This window comes from Accipiter gentilis, chromosome 32 (assembly GCF_929443795.1).
Source record: "Accipiter gentilis chromosome 32, bAccGen1.1, whole genome shotgun sequence".
Taxonomy (NCBI): domain Eukaryota; kingdom Metazoa; phylum Chordata; class Aves; order Accipitriformes; family Accipitridae; genus Astur; species Astur gentilis.
The window spans coordinates 7,718,189-7,741,257 of NC_064911.1; the positions used below are offsets into that span (position 1 = coordinate 7,718,189).

At 42.7% G+C, this 23,069-nt stretch overlaps 1 protein-coding gene across 4 annotated transcripts in view; it reads right to left on the bottom strand.

Moving 5' to 3' along the window:
• DSCAM (DS cell adhesion molecule) overlaps positions 1-23,069 on the bottom strand; it is a 491,765-nt gene that overhangs the window by 94,060 nt on the left and 374,636 nt on the right. For 3 of the 4 annotated variants that reach the window (XM_049835149.1, XM_049835148.1, XM_049835150.1), the window contains exons 12-16: positions 16,798-16,994; positions 13,617-13,713; positions 12,036-12,164; positions 6,442-6,609; positions 2,468-2,538 (exon numbers count right to left, since the gene is read on the bottom strand). In XM_049835149.1, coding sequence (XP_049691106.1) covers positions 2,468-2,538; positions 6,442-6,609; positions 12,036-12,164; positions 13,617-13,713; positions 16,798-16,994 — 662 coding nt within the window. Of the gene's footprint in view, positions 1-2,467; positions 2,539-6,441; positions 6,610-12,035; positions 12,165-13,616; positions 13,714-16,797; positions 16,995-23,069 lie in introns of those variants that run through there. The other variant, XM_049835151.1, reaches the window with a different exon arrangement.

The window sequence follows — 23,069 nt, forward strand, 5'->3', positions numbered from 1 at the left end:
AGCATTTTGCTAGAGGACACTGCTACAGTGCCTCTCGTGCTGCTTGACCACGTCAGATACTGCTGGTCCATAAGTTAAAATATTTAACAGATTTAACAGAGACTGGGTCTATAGGAATAATATCTTGAAGGTTCTCAGGAGACTGGGTATTCATGGGAGACTGGGGGTGCAGTCTGGCAGCGCAGTCCACAGCAAACTCCAAATGTCTAGCCAGCATCTGCACAGTACGTGGCACCAGGTTCACATGGTGGTGCACAGTTCTGGGAGCATGGACCCACCTTTCCTGATCTGGATGTATGCTGCATGGGTACAAGCAGCCATTTCCAAGGTCACAGGTAGCTCACACGTTAAGCCCACTCCAGTTGTGAAAATACACCTCTACACTCGACTTGTGAGACTTGCCAGGGCATTGGAGTTTATATTCAAAACATAGCTTGTTTCTGTGATTATTTTGTTATATTAGAATACATAGCTTGTTTCTGTGATTATTTTGTTATATTAGATACTGATCATTACTCGCCAAGTATTCACAAATCAAATTCCAAACATCATCTTGAGAATAAAACTCCAGCTGCTCATTTGATATGCTTCTACTCCCCAGACAATACCTAGAGATCAGGACACTAAGTTGGACTTGAAGTGTGCTGGAAGTACAAATTGGACCACATTTTAGACAATATTGTTAAAATGTAGGTGTGGGAATTTTGTTTGGCCTGTAGCTGCTTATACACATCTGCATTTATCAAATTTAATGGCAAATCTTCCGAATCACAAATGGCAGCTATAAACTCCAGCAGTGAACCAATGGTGGCTATCTTCTCTTGTTGCTTTTGAAAATAGCCCCCAAAGTAAACTTTGAAAAAGCAAGCAAAGCCTTTCAATCTGTCTACCCATACATCCATAAAAACCAAGTTCATGCATAGAAGCTTGGAGGTTATAGCTGACTAGATCTGGTGGCAGTCAAACTTCTTGAGTGCTTCTTTGAGAAGCAAATTTCAGTTGTCGAGAATCACTGTACACTCTGCGTTGCTTCAATGGCTACTTCCTTTGCTCTACTGACTGTGTGTTGCATTTAAATCCATGCTTCATGTATGCCTCTTATAAGTACATTGTTGGGTCTCACTTCAACCGTCAGGTAAGCCTGTGTCTAGTGACTACACGCCTTTTGTTTTTGGAAACCATTTGATGAAAACCAGCACTGATAAAAATTTAAGATGTGGAGGAGATCCAAGAATCAGCACTATATTTCTGACCTGTCCATTAGAGGTCTGATAAAGACTACTGCTTTTGAAGCTTAATACTTAAATGTCTCATCAAACCAGAACTTTTAATGGACCATTTTTAAACCACCATTGAACTACTGAAAAAAATCTTGAGAGCTGAGGTCCCTCTCTGTAGTATTTGGACATCTCGGTAGTTTTATGTCCACCTGCACTGTATGGAGATCATGCACTGTAGAAACCTGTCTTTTCAGGAACCAACTCAAAACTAACACAAGATTGTGCTGATTGTTTATTGTGTAAAGAAATAAATAAATAAGCCACCCACAGATATTTATATGGTTAATAAGCAGCAACTCACTGTTACTATCCTGGCTTTCTGGATGGTCCATATCATGGGGCAAAATACACATTATCCACATTTGCAGGAGTAAACATCATTATAGAAATTAATGGCTATTATGCCACCATCCTACTCCAGCACTTAATACTACGTATTTCCATATATTAAATATATGGAATTATCAATACAATCTGAAACTGCCATTCAGATTGAGATTACACTACTGTAATTAGATAGCTATATTCTGTCCACTACAATGTACAAGCAGTATATAGCACAAAACCATTTAAAACATTATTTAAGTACCTCTGATATCATCCTGAAAGCATTTAAAACATTCTGTCACTGTCAAAACACTGGGCAAAAATCTAGAAAAAATTAACTGAGTCATAAAACATGCCAGATTTGTAAATATCAGCTGCTGATATTTTTAAATCAGTTGCTCTGATTCATCAATTCACATGGACTATACTGAGACACTATATTGCTCTCTCTGTGCAGACATGCCTTCAGTAAGGCTCTGTCCCAAAGTCCATTGCAATGGGAAAAAAATTCCATTGGCTCCAATGGTTTGGGGAAATTTTGCCCCAAACCACAGTGAAATTCTGTGAGTGCTCATTTTCTAAGCACATAACCTCATCTCTGAAATCAGAAGGAAGTAGGAAATGTTATTGTCATCAGTACAGGCAAGCAGCTGCTGCTATTACTCTCCAATGGAAGGTTCTTTCTTTGCATAGTGCACCAATCTTAATGGCCAATATAAGATTTGTCGGCAAAGGTATCTGCAAGGTCTCTCCCAAATAAAATAACTGATCCACAGTTGTTATAATAATCCTGTCAACGGAATCTCTTTGAATGCACCATAATACTGTCAGAGTCTTTATTCTTGGCTGTGTGTATTTACCTTCCAGGTGACCCTAATGCTTTGTGAAGATATAGGCTCAAGTTGGACATCTTGAGGTGGACCATCAGGAGCTGCAAAGAGAGAAGAGAGATGGATCAAAACCAGCCCTCACAGCACACAGAATTCAGCACTTCACATGGTATGTCACCAACTTAACACACCAGCATCACAAAGATTTGGACTGAGTCAATGCCATATGGAAAACTGAAGATACCACTTCATCAAACAAAACCAGAGCCTAGCAGCTTCCTTATTCAGGTGTCATCTCTGGCCAACAGTGAAATACAACACATGCCCAAACATAGCAACCTGGCAAATAAAATAAGAGTGAATAATAGTGACTTTTCTTGTTTAGTGATATGCTCACAATGCTGTTTCTGCTTTGTAAATAGGCAAGACACAATTTCAGCAGTCAGAACCCTGTAGGTGACAGAAAGGCAGCAGAACCCATCCGAAAGCAGGTGAGACAGGAGCTCCTCAGCCGGTCTTCATGATGTCACAAACTTTCCAGTGGGATCCCCTTTGTTCACTAGGGACTGAGCACATTCAGTCAAACTTCAAATATTTTATACACAAAAACCTGCATGTTACTCTCTCCCTCTCCTCAGCGTAAGTATCCTAGCCTGAAATTGGACAAAAAATAACTGCCAGATGGAAAAAGCACGCTGCAGCTCCTGCCTGAGTCAGGGGGAGTTTCATTTACTGTTAATATGCTGCCAAAGGTGTGCATGATTCTTTAAAGTTGAATGAAAAAAGAAGGCCCTGAGTCTAGGGGAACCTACTTGTCAGCTGGGCAGCTACAGAGCAGATCAAGAATTGACTGGGACTGAACCGAGAGGTGTGAAGTAAATTGCTTGCTCAGCAAGGTAAATCATTGTAAAAGAAAGATCTGAAGAAAGGACTGGAGTAATCTTGAGCTGCTGTAGAGGGTTCCCTTGACGCAGAATATGGCCTCAGTAAAAGGTATTAAATTAAGTTTAATAGCATGACAAAGGAAGTAAAGCAATAAAAAGGGTGAGATGGGGCTGTTAGAGGTGGAGCAGCAGTAAATGTCAGCTGTGGTGAAAGGAACCAGAACATTTTGCTTTAACTGATGAAAGCACAGAGACCCAGAACACAGCCTATAATATGCTTAAGTTATTAAAGATGCCCATTCTTGACTGTCCTTCACATGGGAAATTTCCAAAGGTTGAAAGAACTTTATTTCCACTCCCCTTGCATTAATGTGCAGGAAGGAGAAGAGGAAAAAGTCCACGTGCAAAAATGAGATCTCTATGAATTTTTTGAATCCTGTCCTTGATTCTGTCCCCCTGTTGACAAACACAAATGCCATTTCTCCAGGTACATTATAATGTAGTGGAATTTGAGCAAAGCATTTGATCCTAAAACTGTTTTTTTAAATGTGTTCCTTAAAATCTTGACTTTTTGTTAAAAGACCCCAAAAGTTTTTACAGACCAGAGTAGCTAACTGTTCCCAGCATACCATGGTGAAATGTTAAATAAGAAGTCATTTATTTTATATATTTAATGTCATACAGAATTTGTGACAAAGACTTAAAGAAAACCCAGATATCCCAGGTTCCTCTATTGATTTCAGTATTAAACAACAGCCATAATGCTTTTGTTTTTCTGACAAGCATTAGGGCAAGTGTGTACCTGCAGTCTATTTTCCAACACAGGAGCTAACTGTGGTTGTATGGAGGGAAAGCTGTGGTCTGTAAGCTTTGAAATCATGCCATGCTTGACTATCCTTTTGCCACAGAGACCCTTTACAGTTTTCTTTCTAATAGCTAGTGCTGGGCAACTCAGGTCACTGTAATACGTGATACACAATCTGCACCCCCCTGCCAATAGAATGGTTTGAGTTGTTCAGTTTTTATATTGTCTTTCTTCAACCTTTATTTTGCTCCCTTCTCATTACGTTCTCTCTTATTCCCTGCACCCATGCTGTTCTCTATTTCCTATCATAAAAGTAGAGAACAAAAGTAAACAGTGATCAAAAAATGATGCTCCTATACATTGCACACCACCTGAAATCAAAACCCAGGAGGCAAACATCACATACTCTGCCTAAGCCTGACCTCCTCTCTTCCAATTGTTCCCTGGGTAGATCAGTGACTTTTGAACACAGTTCCACACTGCTGGTCTTTTTCTCCAAATAGATGGCTCCTTAAAAGACAGTGACAAAAGGATCAATTATTCTGAAACTTGGTTACGGAGAACTGAATAAAATGTTATATTAAGGTTCCACCCTGTCCTTGGGAAAGCTGTTTTTTTATTTCAAGTCCAGCTGCTGATCCTGACAACTGAATTATCAGTGAGGAAAAATGCAGCAAGTAAGAAATATTCTAAGCATGGGTGAATAAGAGAGAACCAGAGAGTAGCTCCAAGACCCACCCCTCTACTTTGAATGTATATACACAAGGAAGGATGGGCATTTTGGGGATACAGATGATGCTGGCCAGAAGAATGGACAGTCTGTTTTCTCTAGTGATTTCACATTTTCATTGAACAAAGGAAATGAAAACCCCTGATCAAATGATAAATATGTTGCAAACAAACTATTCACCATTAATAAAGCTGTTCACTGAAGGCTTTCCTTCCATTAGGATGAAAAAAGACACCTGGTGAAAAAAGAAATGTATGTTGTCTCCTGCTTCTGCTTTGCACTGCGTGTGTCCTGTTTTTATTCAGAAAGTCCCTCGGATCCGAAGATATGTTCTCCTGACAAGGGGTATATTTTCACTGTAGTAAATTCACCCACAGGGAAAATGAGTGGGAATTACACAGTTGTATTCATATAAGCTGAACTGAAAATCGGCCACTGAGTGTTCAAAGCCTAGACCAACATGAAACTTGAAAAAGAGTTAGGGTTTTCACTCCCAGGACACTGTCACCCAGCCACTTGCATTATAGTTTTCCTCTCAAAATCCCCAAAGAAGGAAGCATTGCTGCCTTAGCATAAGATAATAGGAAAAATAAAATTAGCGAGATAAAAATGTGTTTTCAAATACAAATGAGCAGGCTCCTTTCTGGTCAAGACTTTTCAGAGTAACTCCATCCAGTTTCAGTGGGCTAAGGGTGTTAAAGCTTCTTGGGTTACTCTCAACACCTTTGTACATTGTATATAATTGCAATGTATGCCTGGCACCAGTATTTATGGCCATTCAGCATTTTCATTCCTAATTGCTGAAACAGAGAGCTGTAGCCCTCTGCTTTTCACCCATAAGTCTTTTTCATTGTCACATCTAACATGTAGGACTTGGGACGTGGTAGCATGCACAAGACTGTCCTGTCCTTATCCATCTGCCACTTCTGCTAGCCCTGAGAAATAAAAATAAGATGGCACTGGAAGGCAACAATTTGAGTACACAAAAGAGTGGCTCCAGCCGCCAAAGTGAAAATGCCCACATAGCCCTCCTGGTACAGAAACCTGTAATGATGTAGAAGAATATGAGGCAACAAAGAACAGGAGGATGACATAAACTAATGACAGCCAACTGACTTTTACAGCCATCAGAAAAACTAATGGTGGGTGGGTTGGAGGATGGAATAGTCAAGGGAAGATTTGATTCATGGAGATCAATGTTCTCAAATGGGGGTAGCTTAAATTATCCATCTATACTAATATCTGAGCATCTAAGGAAAGCCATAAGATGCACAGGGGAGGAAACACCACTAAAAATAGAATGTTGTTGATTGAATTGCCTAACTGTAGATATAGATGCACTGTTTCCAGTATCCCAGGCTGAAAATTTGGAGCACAATATCTTCTTTGACCACTAGATGCCACTGAACAGCTCTAATTACAGGCCTACACGATGAAGTTGCAAAGTCACAGTGTTTTATGGGAACAATTCAGTATTTCTTTTGATGCAGCTGCAGCAACATAAGCAGCATTTCAAGTAAAGATTCCTCACATCAAAGACCAATAATTCCCAGGATGATTTAGATGCTACAAAACCAGAGTGTACCTGCTTCATCGGTAGTGATGGTGAGCTCATTGCTGGCCTCACTCTTGCCGATGCGATTCTTGGCATACATGCGAATGTTGTAAGTTGAGGAAGGGTGGAGGTCAATGATAGTGGCTTGGTTTAGCTGGGGGGAAACATCTTTGGTTCTCTGAACAGAATCCCAAGAGTCTATTTAATAAGAGGTTAAAATAAAACAGACAAATAAAAGATGATGTTAACATTGCTCACACAACCATGCAGTTAAAGCATCTCACAGAACAGGATACTGCCATTGCTGAATTAACCCAGAAAATGCCTGCTGCTACAAGCAAATTGAGTGATCACCTTCCTTGACAGCACTCCCGACTGCTCCAAGTGTGGTGCTGTGATCAATGGGATCTCAGCCCCAGGGTCATCAGCAAATCTAAGGAAATAGCTACTCCTTTGCCTTTTTTTTGAGGGAGTGGTGAGAGCAGCAAAGATTCCCCAGCTGTGTGTGTGTGTACATACTGGTTTTTTACCATTGCTACATTGGAACAACTGTAAAAAAGATGGGAGCTCCTGCCCCGACGGGATCCTCACTCAACGAGAAGGTGGGTTGTGCTCCAAAAAGCGGGGGAAAGGAGTTAATAAACAGGAATGGAGGGCTCTTAGACTTTGACCCCAAACTCCAGGAGCTCAGACCATAGGTGAACAGTGAGCACGAGCTTGGAGTACTTAGCCATGGGGCTCAGCACCCTCCAGGACTGATGCTATCTCCCTGACTCATGTTAGGATGCAGCAGCAGTTTAAGACAAGGGGAATGTAGAACCCTCTTAGCGTTTTGCATATATCTGTAAAAGGAAGAGCACATTATTATTATTCATGCTTACTATTCATCTGCCTGTTATGTTTTTAATAAATTCTCCAGACGTATAACAGGAAAAAGGATGGAAACTGGCTAAACACAGTAACCACTCCTTTTCATCCAAGCATTCAATTGCTGCTAACAAAATAATAGAATTTATCCATTCAAAGAATCTTGATGTCTTTTATGAGTTGCCATCCTTCATTTCTTTCTTACTGCAGGCGATGTTCCTCCTTTAACCTCTGCAGCATCCTATGGGGGATGTCACTGGAGGCTCTACAGGAGTGTTTTACAGTATGGGTCACTGTAGGCAGGATTGCAGAAAGCTCAGCAGATAAGAAAGGATAGTTTAAAAATAGAAAGCTTACTCAGATACAAAATATTTCCACATAAATTCTTTTATACGAACTTGTTAAAGATGCACAAGTTGTGACAATGACATCTGCAGCTTGGCTGGTTACAGGACCTGTTTGCTTGTCTGTGTGGCTTCATTTACCCAGAAAACATACAGGAATCAGACATTTAAGTGCTAACCAAATTCACTTGAATATATTTTTCCTTGGTAACTCAGTTTGTCACAGATACCTCTGCAGGATACTTTCAGAAGCTTTAAAGGAGTTACCTGCAGGCAGTGCTGCTACAATTTGCTTTCAGTTTGCTACAACTTCACAGAATTTCTTAAACTTTACAAAATTTTAACCAGCAGTTACACTCCATTGTGTTAAATGTTATACAAGCACAGAAGGAGACTCTCTGTGTTCCAGTATACCACACCAACAGGAAAGAAATTTTTAAAAAAAGACCTGCTTGGTACAGAGAATGTGTTAAATTTTCCCTTGAGAATGATGAGAATTTCTTTTAATATAGTCCGTACATTATCAAAATGCTTAAGTTTTCACTTGGTTGTTTGAAATACTGACCTCTGAGTGGTAGGACTCTGTAGTACATATTAGCTGCTGAAATCAAATAAACAAATTGGAAAATTTCAGGTGATTCTTAGTACATTAAGTAATGACATGCCACGGAGAAAGAGAGAGATGAAAAGTCACAGTCTTTTGTACTTCTCAATGTAGGTTTCCAGTGTTTATTTATGACTAACGCATGGTAATCCAGAGGATATTTTGATACACGTATCCCCTTTTTGAAGGCTAAAATAAACCAAGAAAAGCAATCCCTCTAAACTGAATCAGTCCACAGAGAAATTAATCAACTTCTTTCCAAAACGGTTTTCAGTTTTGAAAAATTTAAGTGATATTAAGGGAAAGAAAAAGAATTAATTTTGTTTTCTTCTGGCAAATCCTAAAAATATTTGCTCATGTCCACGTGGTAAGTAATTGAGTGAGGTATTAAGATTGACTACTGGTCCTTCTGGTTTTTATTGTTGTTCCAGAGAGCTCTAAGATCCACTTACCTAGAAAGACTGAAAAGGCACAGAAAACGAACAGCAATGGTCTAGCAATAAAAAAAAAAGAAAAAAAAAAAAAAAAGAGTGGAATTTTTAACATATTCCTTGTTTCACTCATGAAATGTTCCACCCAGGCATTTCTCGGTGTGATATAAAATGAACACCGACACAATGATCTATGAAGACATTTATAATTTTATGAAACCCAGCAGCTTTGCACCCATTCCTAAAGCAAAGGTTGGAGGTTTGGGGTTCCTCGGCGGAAGACGATGGGGACCCACCGGCTGCTCTTCAGGCCGCAGGCCGGGGCAGGGGCTGCCCCCACCGGGCCCGGCCCAGCACTGCCACCCTCGGCGGGGTTGGGGCGGGGAGAACGGGACCCCCCAGCTCTGCGAAGGCATCTGCATCCTGAAGGGTGCTCAGTTCACGCGTGAGCACAAGAAAGCGTGAAGCACAGCCCTCTCCCTTCGGATCTGGGCATAAATGGAACCAATGGTCAGTTTGCCCCTCAGCTTTCCCTGATGGCATAAAAAATAAAAGGGATGAGGAGAGGCACAAAGAAGGAGCCCCATACCTGTTCCTATCTTCAAACCTTTTTCTACACCTCCAGTGGAAAAGTCTGATGGCTGCACGTCAGTGGTTTCGATGAAGGGCCGGGTCTGAGCGCCACAGGTACGGTTCTGTACAGACAGGCATTGTATCTACGTACTGAAACAGCCTGAAATGCTGAGCTCCCACTGTTCATCTTGCTCCTGCACGGCAACTGCATCCTACAGATGCCACCTATCCATGTGACAGGCAGCTCCATGCTCCTTCTAGAGGATAACTAACATGTCTTTTTTGTCTGGTGGCACGGTAGGGTTAGATAGGATACATGAGGGCAGCATCGTACAGTGAAGTCCATGCATGACGTGGTCACCTGCACATTCTCTGAAAGCGAGAAGTTCTGCAGTTTTCCTTCTTGAGAAGCTCAGATGATGCATCCTGCTGTAAACCCATTTCTGAGTCCTTAGGGTAAGCAACATAGGTGGAAAATTCTCACTAAACACAACTGTGCAGTTTACAGCTTTCCTTTGGCCTTGGCAGGATTTTCCCTGAGCTTACCATCTGGATTGTGAATGTTTTACCTAAGTGTTCTTCTGTCCTGTTAATATCTGGAAACTGTGAGAATTTTTCTTAATTCCTTCTTCTTTGCTCTAACTCACCCCAACCCTATGCAAGTTTTTCAGTAACCATCTTTGGTGTTTCATCTTCTTGATGATTTAATTAATGACGATAATCGTGTACAAGAATTCAGAAACCTGATCCTAGTTTCTCCAAACATTCAGCCTCAGATTCCAAAACCTGATGTTTCTGTTGTTTGCAGTGAAATGAAGATAATCTGCTCTTTTTAGGACATGACATCCAGTATTTGTCTTCATATACAGACACAGAAATATTTTCTCCAACACCAATTCTGCCACCCTCTATTTTTAATTTCTTTCTTTTTTTTTTAACCTTTATCGCTATGTTGTGTCTTATGTTTTCAACCAATCTGATGGCGCTTTATTTGCTGTCTTGCTATTGATTTATCATGCCATGTTACAGAGACATAATTTTGCAATGCAAATTCACAGTGATTACCGCCTAATCTTTGGCTGCATTCTGTATTATCACTTGAAAACATTGAGCTAAATCTAACAAGGATGTTTTAGAGCTCTGAAGTCCTGTTCCACCATTGCTTCAATCAAATGAAAGCAGCTCAGTTTTCCCAGGTGGGGTTATGCCGAGTTACATGATTCAGAAATACCAAAAATACAAGTGATGTTTTCAGGTGAGAAAGGAGTCTTTCAGGCAAGAATGACTTTCAAAAACTCTTCTGGAGCAGGTGGGTGGTTGGAAAGAAAGGAAAAGAATCAAAAAGAAAACAAAGCCCAGAAACTTGTAGGTATACATAACCCTTAAAGGCATCCTTACCTAGCCTACATCTCCAAACCTGTGATTCCTGACCACAGCCTCAGTGGTGAAATTTCATTTGTAATCTTTCAGGTACCATGATCATCTGTACATTATCAAGTTTATTTACAAAGACAATGCAAAAATGCTGACTGATGATTTAACACTCTTAAAAATATTTTATCTAGTAATGAAAACATCACAACATTTTTGCCTAAGTTAAGCACAAAGGAAATACACAATGTAGACAAATGAAGAATAGTAAAGATGGGTAGCAAAGTAATTTAAAAAAAATTCAGCAAATTTTAGAATTCTATGAACAAATACATTTTTACGTCTCTGAACTAAAGGGAGAAGACTATAAATGTACTATAGTTGCTTTGATAAACAGAATGTTTTGCTGATAAACACACATAGAGGATTCCTACCAGTGGACTACGTCCCCTTAAAAATAGTGCAACAAACTCCAACATAAAATAGTAAAATACAATTTCTCAGTGTCTTTTTAATCATACTTGAAATATGGAAACTTCGTTCCATTGCATTTTCCTTTCTAGTCCCTTCTCAAATGATGACTCAGGGACAGTGCTTAACAATGTGCCTCATTTCAAGTGTGATCTTACATCACATATTTCCAATGCACCTTGAATGTTTTTAGATTTCAACAGTGAATATTTTGGGGGCTTAATATGTGCAGGAACAGGAATATTTTTCTGACTTAGGGCGTTGCTTTTTTTTAAACTATTCACCTCATTCATCTTATTAGGTGTTCATTGATGTGACTACCTGGTAACCTGGCAGAAAGGTACCTGCTCTCATTGGCCTGCCAATGTGTGCTACTGATCTTATCCGTCAGAGTATTTCCAGTACGTTACTGAACACTCTGCATGGTGCTTCAGCAAACTACCACACAGCTTTCTTCACCTAGAAATTCTCAAAACTACTCTTTTTCACTGCTCACTTTCCAGGGAAGGTGCCATGTACTCAGATATCAATAGAAAATAACTTCTAAAAATCAGCACTACAGGAAAAGATAAATTGTAAAGGCAGGTATTTTTTTTCTATAGGGAAAAATATAAAATGAAAAGAAAAAAACCCCCACAACCAAACAGAGAACAGGGACCAAGAATCAGCCAGCAAAACCATCATACCAGCTATCACCTAGAATAGCTTGTTTTACAGAAAAATTTATTCCCCTTATGTGTAGGTTTCTCTGGTAAAAGGGAAAAGCAGCAATTGCTAAACTTAATGTCCTTTCCTCAAAAAAAAAAGACAACAAATGAAGATAAATCTTACTGTGGAAGATTAAATAAACCATGGTAAAAATTTCCATCAGGCAGTTTCAATTTATGAATTATCTTTTACGATACAAATTCAGTGATGAATGACTAGTGATGGGGATGACTTCAGAGGAAGATTATTTCTTACCCGACTTATTTTTGCACTCAATATCATAGCCAGTGATTGGGCTGTTTCCATCAAATCCCATGGTCCATCTGAGGGCAATACTGCGTGCTCTCACCTCTCGGATTTCTATTTCAGGAGGGTCGGGGGGCTCTGAGTAAACACACACACACACAGTTTTAGTCAGAAGAAAGCCCGTACCCTTAACAAGATAACATTTATGTGTGTGGCACTGGCACAGCTTACTGGTGGTAAGCTCTCATGGCATTTTCTCCGGTCACTCATTAGTACCCTGAGCCAGTTAATCACCTGCTGAAGAATGCTAAACAGAGGGAGGAAAAGTCACTTTTCAGCTAGGAGTCACTGAGGTAATCTTGAATACTGACTTCTGTTTAACCTTCTTATATGCAACATAGAGTTGCATTTCCTTAAAAGCACTCCGGATTGGACTACTCATGCTAGGAAAGATTTTTGCCTTGAACACCACGACCATGTCTCACTGATACTTCTACAGCTTTTACACAAAAGGTGATGGTAGAAATATGAATACTAAACTTAAAAGGGCTAAATTTGGTGGGGGAAGGGAATAAAATTTCTATCTCTCTGAGTAGGTTTAAAGGTCTTCATTTAATAACAGAATAATTTGATAGCAGTATAAATTTACACTAAAACATCTTTCTGTCTCTAGAGTTAAGGATGTAAATGAATAGCATTTTTACTGATTCTAACGCCCCTTTAAATTGTCATGGCAGTTTAAATGGGCAGTGGTGTAACTGAGAACCTGTCCCCAAACACCACCTGAATTTTTTGGCAGTGCTGCCTTAGGCATTCCCTGAAATCTGCTGTTACTTGAAATCAAGAGCGGGGAGAAAGAAATTTGCAAGTCCTAGAAATGTGTTGTGTGCATGTTCAAAGGCATACAAGCAGAGGAACAGGCATCGCACAGAAAGAAGCAGTGGCCAGTGGCTGAGTCCTGCCCGTGCTCTGCATCCCAAATACTGTCTCTCAGCCACTCCAGGACCTGCTGCTGCCTGCCTGAGTGAAACCCTGGCGGAGGGGAACCCCAGCCCCAGGCACAATAGGTTCCTAGAGTTTGCGTTGTGCAAACTGATTACAATTTATTATGACCGTTAAAACTTGAAATATTTTGTTTAAAGATCCGCAGTAGGTTTAACATTTCTCTAGAGATAAAGTCAGATCACTTTTATTTCAAACTTGGGGTTTAAGCACATTTGTTCTTTAAAAACGAATGCAATCCTATCCCTCTCCCCCTGAAAATGTAACCGCCTCATATCCACTGCCCCTACTGAAGATGATAGTTTTAAGTATCTTTAGTAGAGTGTCAGCTAGTGTATGTAAGAAACATTCTTCTTACTAATTTGTACAGATCTAGAAGGACTCAAGCTCATCCTTTATTTTGATTTAATCTGTGATGCTGGAAAATGAAAGACTGGGTGTCTTAACACAGCTCCTCATTTCTTTGACAATGAGGAATACATTTAATTAGGAATCAGAGCCTCCCTCCCCCGACAGATTTCTGAGGATGGCATACACTTACTGTACTACAATAGCTGTGTTTTTTTCCTTATGTTGTCCTCTTCCTACCTTGCACAGTGAGCTGAATTATTCCACGATCCTCCCCATAAGAATTGATGGCATGGCAGGAAAAGAAGCCAGAATCTTCACGCACAGTTGGCAAAATCTATAGGTGGTTTGAAAAGAAGTGATTGATTGAACAGCACGCAGAGAAAATAAACCAACAGCTTTTCTGTATGGTGCAAGAAAAATTGTACAAACTGTTTTACTTGACAGTAATAAATAGATATTGCATGTTATACACATACATACATATGCATAGTAAAGCATCTAAAATACTGAGACTTATCAAAACTAGCAACACCTGGGCTGAGGAAGCAGGCTATCAGCTCTACATGTGTAGTCATGAGTTGGAGCACCACCTATTCCTGTAGCTTCTCATCAGAAGTCTTGTTTCCAGTTACTCCTAAGTTTGCCAAGTATTTAACAGTTGGCTGAAATTTTCCATACAAAATGGTGCCTCCTGCTGCCTCCAATTTTTTCCAGTTATTTCTGAAAATAACTCATGTGGCTGAAGTCTGTGTGGAGGAAATAAAGTTTCAAACACTGGTGGTGAACCCTGTAGTATTCAGTAGGGTGCCTCATAATAAAATTTTGGGTGACTTTTCTTTTCAATTTGTTATTTAATAACATAGAAAGTTATACATGATCTCTATGTACATGACCATAATGATCTTTTTTCTACAGGACCACTGCTTCATTCAACGTACAATAGGGAGCGGATTTTTTTAAATGAGCAGATATTCCAAATACCATTTTCTTCTCATTGTTCAGTGTGCTGGTCCACACTTTATTTACTGCACACAGTTCAAACTGTGCCCTGAAGACAGACATTCATTTTCTCACAGCCTTTTCTGTGGATTCACCTATGCAATACCCATTTCAGAAACATGAGTGAATTTATTTTCATAAACCCTGACATCATGAAGAGTATTACCACCATTTCGTATGGGGAATTAAGGAACCAGACATATGATAATGTTTGTGGCTGCTTGACAAGTTGCCATATATTAGCTGAGCCATGGTAACTCCATGTGTTCTTTATTCCTCAGCAAAGCCAAGGTAATATGAGCACAACTCTCATTCACCACTGGTTAAGATAAATGGATTAATTTCCCACTCGCTACAAGGATATTGGAGAGTTATCATCTGAGATGTGGTAACATGTCAAGCTGTGTTAAGTTGCACGTGTGGCTGAGCTTTAAGATAGGAAAACAAAATTTTTCAGAGCCCAATTTGATACATCTAGGGCCTTCTTTCCCCCCCTCAGAGTCCTTAACAATAAATAGCATTTCATGTGTTCATAACAGCTTCCATTGAGTTAAGCTGCAGCTATGAGGGCTTAGTACTTCTGCAAATCAGACCCCAAGGGCTCAAGGCAAGTACCTAGAAAACAAAGAACACACAATTATTGGCCACCTGTGAAAAGTTTGGTTTCAATGATCAGCCTTGCATCATACAGTGTCTTTCATTACTCAACCCTAATTCAACTCCAGAGAAAATCCAAGTCATGCCTGACTGAGGCAGGGGTCCTGCAGAAAAAATAAAAGCTGAGTATACAACTAAAGATCACATCATCATGCACACATGCAAAAGTACTGAGTTAAAAGCTTCAGAGACAACCTTAATCCTGATATTTTCTATTTTGGGGGCATTTTATCTCTCAGAAGTCAAAGGTTTTGTATGATGTAACAAACATATGGATGTAGAACGCCACTACCGTACACAACTGCTTCAGAAGAGACTCCTCCAAGCAGGTCTCCAGCCTTCCAAAAAGAAATATTGTTGTGCATCCAGGCATTATCTTATTAAAGTCAATAAGACGAATGAGAACAGAGAGTTCTAGGGGTCTATCCTATAATTAAATATTATTTGTAACACAAATATACTAATATGAACAAAGTCACACGTAGAACTTATTCTTCCTTACAGAAATCAATGACAAAGCTCCCTCACAGAGAGCAAAGCCAGATTTTTACTGGACATCATCCAACACAATTTTTGGCTAGTAAAGAAAGAGATATACCTTAAGAGTTACACTAGAATATAGACAATCACCAGAGAGCTAGACAATTATTTCCTTGAGCCTGGTAAAAATGTTTTTAAGCATGTGACTAAAAAAATGGAAAATCAAGATTTTTGACTGAGAATCTATATAATTTTTTTAAAAATTCTTTTAGATTTCATAAAGGCACATGTAAAAATATAAAGGAATGGACTGATAACTTTCTCACGTTGGTAAATTTTAAATTTGAGTGGAAAAAGGTATACCCTGGTACATTGAGGGCAATGTCATAGTTCCACCCATTGTAGGTGACACCAGAACAGCAGGAGTTTCCTGTGCTTCCATGGCATCTTGGGGAAACTTAAGTCCCCAAACCAGCAGTGCCACTCATGTAGCCCCTCAATCTAACCCAGGTCAGTCACTTAGGAGTTAACAGAATCCCACATACTGATTTGTCAGGCAGGTCGAGATGCGTGGTTCCCACGCCACCAGACAGCTGCCTCTCACAGAAACAGAAGTGAAGATGAAGTCTATGACTGTTTGCTAGGCAGCTTGGTGGCTTCTGCTACTGTGTACAATAAGTGCCAAGGACTACTGGCAGCAGTAGATATACTACTTACGTATCTACATGTGCCTTTTCCTTCCATCTCACTTTGAATCTGATGACTAAGCTGACTTTGTAAAATGGTCTCACAAGCCTCACAAAGTGAAAGGGAGGGAGAAAATGTACTTTAAAAAGACAGCATTTTTATCTCAAAATGGCCAATGATTTTGGTGAAGGAAGCCCAACACACATCAGAGCTAGGGGTCAGATATTTACTCAGCGCTTATGAGCAGTGTACTCAAAACTGAGCTGTGGCCCCCCAGGAAGGGCAGGCTAAGGCATGAGCCATGTTGCTCCTGAGACAGAAAGGACAGGGGGGCCGTGAGCCAGGCTTACTCTCTTGTTGCCTCTGGAGTAGGGGAGGATGGAGAGTAATTTTTCGGGGTGGGGGGGTGGCGGGTGGGTGGGATGCAGATATTTCCTCTATGTCCTCTTGCTGCCAGCTCTCCAGGGCTGTGCCACGGGTGGAGCGAGTGGTGGGGCTCTGACCTTGTAGGGCAGAGGTGTGCAACCCTATCAAAACCAAATCAAGCAGCACTCTCACGCAGGTAGATGCGTCGCAGGTCACTTTGTTTTCTTACCTGCAGAGTAGAGATCACTTCATCTCCAACTTCCTTGGTGGAAACAAGGTAACGGGACATTTCAGGGTTAATGATTCGGTCTTCTTTTTCCCAGCGGACTATGATGGGTTTCTCTCCATGCGCTGTGCAGCTCATCTCCTTCTTTTGACCTTGGGTCGCCAAGGTGGTATTTGGATAGGAGGTTATCATAGCTGGAACTAAAACCAGACAAAACAAAAAAATATCATTCCTTAGTGAGCTGACTAGTCTGTTGATACAGGCCTGGTCCTTTAATCTGGGTCTCATTCAGCTTGTCCATATTTGACAAGATGGCAAAAAATGCGAGGAATTATTTTACTTTCGTTGCTGTGTAAGAGAATTTTCTTAAGATTGAAGATGAGACTCAAAGGGAATTTAGCAGAGAGGAGCTGGGACTGGACAGCGGGGCTGTAGAGAAAAGACAAGAAGATGCGAATCCAAAGGAAGCCTGGCTCCATTTGTTTTGCTGCTCACAGGACAGCTTGTAACATAATTAAAATTTTCACAGTAAATAAAGGTACTTGTCGTGGTTTCAGCCCGGCCGGTAACAAAGGACCACGCAGCCGCTCGCTCACTCCTCCGCCCCCCTCCGGTGGGATGGGGAGGAGACGGAGGAGAGAAAAGGAAAAGAAACTGGAACCTCGAGGGTTGAGATAAAGGCAGTTTACTGGGACAAACACAAAAGAGATTACAACAACAACGGCACTAATGAAAAAAGGTATACAAAAAAGAGTGATGCACAGTGCAACTGCTCACCACCCGGGACCCGACGCTCCGCCACTTCCCCCACCGAAAAAAACAGAGAGCACCCCCCGGCCCGCTCCCCATTTATATACTGGGCAGGATGTCACATGGTATGGAATAGCTCCTTGGCTAGTTCAGGTCAGCTGCCCCGGCTATGCCCCCACCTCCCAGGTTCCTGTAAAAATTAACTCTATCCCAGCTGAACCCAGGACATTATCCACCCCTTATTCTATACCATCTACATCATGCCCAGATCTTACTTTTTTTTATTTTTTTTTCCAATCAACCACTACAACTTTCCTTGTCTTATATATAAGTATATGGACTCCACCCCCTGACCTCGCACACACACACACGGTGTTCCTTTAGCCTATGGGCTATCCCTCTAATGTGTCCATCAATTTTGGGGCTCTATCTGTTGTAACAGTTCTTCAGGATAAGAGAGAGATGGTGTGAGATGTTGGGTTGTTGTACGCTGCCTCTGGAACTTGTGGCTAGTACATTTGGTGCAACTCATGCCCCTGGTCTGCAGGTCGAAGATGTTGATCTTGAGGAAATTGGTGGGTGCCAGTTCAAGTTCTATCGCTGTTGTACTTGGCTCAGTTTCAAAAGTCCATCCTGTAGTCATTTGGATAATTCTCACAATAATACCCTTGATATGGCATATAGACACTATAGATACAATGACATGCATTGGCAGGTTATTTAGCAGTTAAATATCATACAGCCCAATTCACTGGCTATTCTCTCCCAAAATCAAATCTCCCTGAGGTACACATCGAACCTCCCCATCCTTCTGCATCACCCACCAGGTGTACCCAGGTCCTTGAGCAAAAACAACCCCTTGAATGGGTTTGCTTCTGCTTGAGGGAGGACTAACCCAGACTGTCTTTCCTAACATACTCCTCATGCGCACTACAGGGACTTTATCCCCTTCTACAGTATGTGGATCTCTTGGTTGGGCGGGGCCAGCCCGATTGGCGGATCCTCTAGTATTAACTAACCAGGTGGCTTTTGTTAAATGTGTATCCCAATGCTTGAAAGTTCCACCCCCCATCGCTCTCAATGTAGTTTTCAGCAGTCCATTGTACCGTTCAATTTTTCCGGAGGCTGGTGCGTGATAAGGGATGTGATACACCCACTCAATGCCATGTTCTTTGGCCCAGGTGTCTACGAGGTTGTTTCGGAAGTGAGTCCCGTTGTCCGACTCGATTCTTTCTGGGGTGCCGTGTTGCCATAAAATTTTCTCTTCAAGGCCCAGGATAGTGTTCTGGGCAGTGGCATGGGACACAGGGTATGTTTCCAGCCACCCAGTGGTTGCTTCCACCATTGTAAGCACATGGCACTTGCCTTGGCGTGTTCGTGGGAGTGTGATATAGTCAATCTGCCAGGCCTCCCACTGTTTATATTTCAGCCATCGTCCTCCATGTGACAGGGGTTTTTGCCGCTTGGCTTGCTTAATTGCAGCACATGTTTCACATTCATGGATGACCTGTGAGATAGTGTCCATGGTCAAGTCCACCCCTCGATCTCGAGCCCATCTATATGTTGCATCTCTTCCCTGATGGCCTGAGGTATCGTGGGCCCACTGAGCCATAAATAGCTCACCTCTACGTTGCCAGTCCAGGTCCACCTGAGACACTTCAATCTTGGCGGCCTGATCTGCCTGGTGGTTGTTTTGATGTTCTTCAGTGGCTCGACTCTTGGGTACATGAGCATCTACGTGACGTACTTTTACCACTAGCTTCTCTATCCGAACAGCGATATCTTGCCACAGTGCGGCAGCCCAGATGGGTTTACCTCTGCGCTGCCAGTTGCCCTTCTTCCATTGCTGTAGCCACCCCCATAGGGCATTTGCCACCATCCACGAGTCAGTATAGAGATAGAGCACTGGCCACTTTTCTCTTTCAGCAATGTCTAACGCTAGCTGGATGGCTTTCACCTCTGCAAACTGACTCGATTCACCTTCTCCTTCAGCAGTTTCTGCGACTAGTCGTGTAGGACTCCATACAGCAGCCTTCCACCTTCGATGTTTTCCCACAATGCGACAGGACCCATCAGTGAACAGGGCATATTGCCTCTCATTTTCTGGCAGTTTATTATACAGCGGGGCTTCTTCGGCCCGTGTCACCTCTTTCTCTGGCGACATTCCAAAATCTTTGCCTTCTGGCCAGTCCGTAATCACTTCTAACATTCCTGGGCGACCGGGGTTTCCTATGCGAGCTCGCTGTGTGATCAGTGCGATCCACTTACTCCACGTGGCGTCAGTCGCGTGATGCGTAGAGGAAACTTTCCCTTTGAACATCCAGCCCAGCACTGGCAGTCGAGGTGCTAAGAAGAGCTGTGTTTCAGTACCAACCACTTCTGAGGCGGCTCGAACTCCTTCATATGCTGCCAAGATCTCTTTTTCAGTTGGAGTATAGCGAGCCTCGGATCCTCGATATCCCCGACTCCAAAACCCCAGAGGTCGGCCACGGGTCTCCCCAGGTGCTTTCTGCCAAAGGCTCCAGGTAGGGCCATTCTCCCCAGCTGCAGTGTAGAGCATATTTTTAATATCTTGTCCTGTCCGGACTGGCCCAAGAGCTACTGCGTGAACAATCTCCTGCTTAATCTGTTCAAAGGCTTGTCGTTGCTCAGGCCCCCATTTAAAATCGTTCTTCTTCCGAGTAACTTGGTAGAGAGGGCTTACAATTTGACTGTAATTTGGAATATGCATTCTCCAAAAACCCACAACACCTAAGAAAGCCTGTGTTTCCTTTTTATTAGTCGGTGAGGACATAGCTGCTATTTTGTTGATGACGTCCACAGGGATCTGACGACGCCCATCTTGCCATTTTACTCCTAAGAACTGGATCTCCTGCGCAGGTCCCTTGACCTTACTTTCTTTTATGGCAAAACCAGCCTTCAAAAGGATTTGGATTATTTTCTTCCCTTTCTCAAAAACTTCTTCTGCCGTGTTGCCCCATACGATGATGTCATCAATATATTGCAGGTGCTCTGGAGCTTCACCTTTTTCTAGTGCAGCCTGGATCAGTCCATGACAAATGGTGGGGCTGTGTTTCCACCCCTGGGGCAGTCGATTCCAGGTGTACTGGACGCCCCTCCAAGTGAAAGCAAACTGAGGCCTGCACTCCGCTGCCAAGGGAATGGAGAAAAATGCATTAGCAATGTCAATTGTGGCATACCACTTAGCTGCCTTTGATTCCAGTTCATATTGAAGCTCTAACATATCTGGCACAGCAGCGCTCAGCGGTGGCGTGACTTCATTCAGCCCACGATAATCTACTGTTAGTCGCCATTCCCCATTGGATTTCTGCACGGGCCATATGGGACTATTAAAGGGTGAGTGAGTCTTGCTGATCACTCCTTGGCTCTCCAGTTGGCAAATCAGCTTATGGATTGGGATCAGGGAGTCTCGGTTGGTGCGATATTGTCGCCGGTGCACCGTCGTGGTAGCAATTGGCACCTGTTGTTCTTCAACCTTCAGCAACCCCACAACCGAAGGGTCTTGGGAGAGACCCGGCAGGGTAGACAGCTGTTCAATCTCCTCCGTCTCCAATGCAGCTATACCAAAGGCCCAACGGTACCCTTTTGGGTCCTTGAAATACCCCCTCCTGAGATAATCTATACCAAGGATGCACGGGGCCTCTGGGCCAGTCGCAATGGGGTGTTTATGCCACTCATTCCCGGTTAGACTCATTTCAGCTTCCAATACGGTTAGCTCTTGGGATCCCCCTGTCACACCAGAGATACAGATGGGTTCTGCCCCTTTATAACTAGATGGCATTAGGGTACATTGTGCACCAGTGTCCACTAGAGCCTTATATTCCTGTGGGTCTGATGTGCCAGGCCATCGAATCCACACTGTCCAGTAGACTCGGTTGTCCCTCTCCTCCACCTGGCTGGAGGCAGGGCCCCTCTAATCCTGGTTAGAACATCCGTTACTCACTTTCTGCACACGTAAATCGGAAGTCCCTTCAAGGGGATCGGAAATGAGATCAGCCCATCTACTGCGTCTGGGGGACTGCTCACGGGAAACTGGAGCAGCAGTTTTCCAAGAATTCTCTTTTCTGGTTGCTTTTTCTCGCAACTCCTGTACCCGTGCATCCAAGACTGAAGTGGGTTTTCCATCCCACTTCCTCATGTCCTCTCCATGGTCACGCAGGTAAAACCACAGGTTAGCCCGTCGAGTGTACTTTCTCTCTCCTCTCTCTTGGGCAGAGGAACGCTTACTCCCAATAACTGCGATGCGGGCCTGTACAGGTGAGGAGGAGGACAGATCCACTTTGAATTGCTGGAACTCTCGGGACAACTCCTCCACAGCTGAGACACAGGCCCGTAGGGAGGAAGAGAGACTCCCTTCGTATTGCCGGAGTTGGACAGCCAATTCATCCACCGTTTGTCCATAGCCTTCTCTCCAGGACATTACTGCCAATGAGTTGGCATAGGTTGGTGGTGCACTTCGTAGAAACTTCCGCCACATGGGTTGTGTGCATTGGACTTCATCTGGATCTGTGGGTGACTGCTCATTTTCTGGATCATTGTAAATCACCTCCAGCACGGCTAATTCTCTCAGGTACTGAATACCTCTCTCCATGGTGGTCCACTTGCCTTGGTGACATGTAACTTCATCCCTGAAGGGGTATCTTTCCTTTACACCTAACAAAAGTCGCCTCCAGAGGCTGAGGACTTGTGTTTTTCTCCCAATCGCCTTGTCGATGCCCCCTTCCCTAGACAGAGATCCCAGCTGCTTGGCTTCCTTACCCTCTAATTCCACACTACTAGCCCCGCTATCCCAGCATCGGAGCAGCCAGGTAACAATGTGCTCACCTGGGTGGCGGCTAAAATCTTTTCGCATGTCACGCAACTCACTCATGGATAGAGATCGGGTAATTATTTCAGGTTCTGCCTCTACCTCCTGTTCTCGCGATGACCCTGGTTCATCTTCATCTCTCGCTAAGCGAACTGATTTCTTTGTGTGTTTCTTTTTCTGTACAGGGGCGACTGATACTGGCACAGGCTGGTTCTCTGGTTCAGCTGCAGTGTCTGTCACCGGGGTAGGGGTAGTCATGGTACCTGTTGTCGTGGTAGGGGCAGCCACGGTGCTTGTTGTCGGGGTAGGGGCAGCCACGGTGTCTGTTGTCAGGGTTTGGGTAGCCACGGTACATGTTGTCCTGTTTTCCATCTTTTCCCCCTTTTCCCCCCGAGGGTGCTGCATAATATCAAGCAGTGTTTGGTAGATATTGGCCAGAGCCCAGCACAGTGCAGCGAGTTGTATGTCTTTGGAATAGCCACAGCATTTTTCTTTCAAATATTCTGTCACTTCATAAGGGTTCTGTAGTTGTTCGGGAGTGAACTTCCAAGTCACTGGCGGTGAGAAGTTCTCTAGATACTTGCCCATATGCTCCCACATGCCGTGCCACCCATGAGTCTCCAGCTTTGGGGGAGATCTCTGAGTGGTACTCTTAAAGAGCGTTTTTGTAGCCCTAAACAAGACCTGGAACATATTC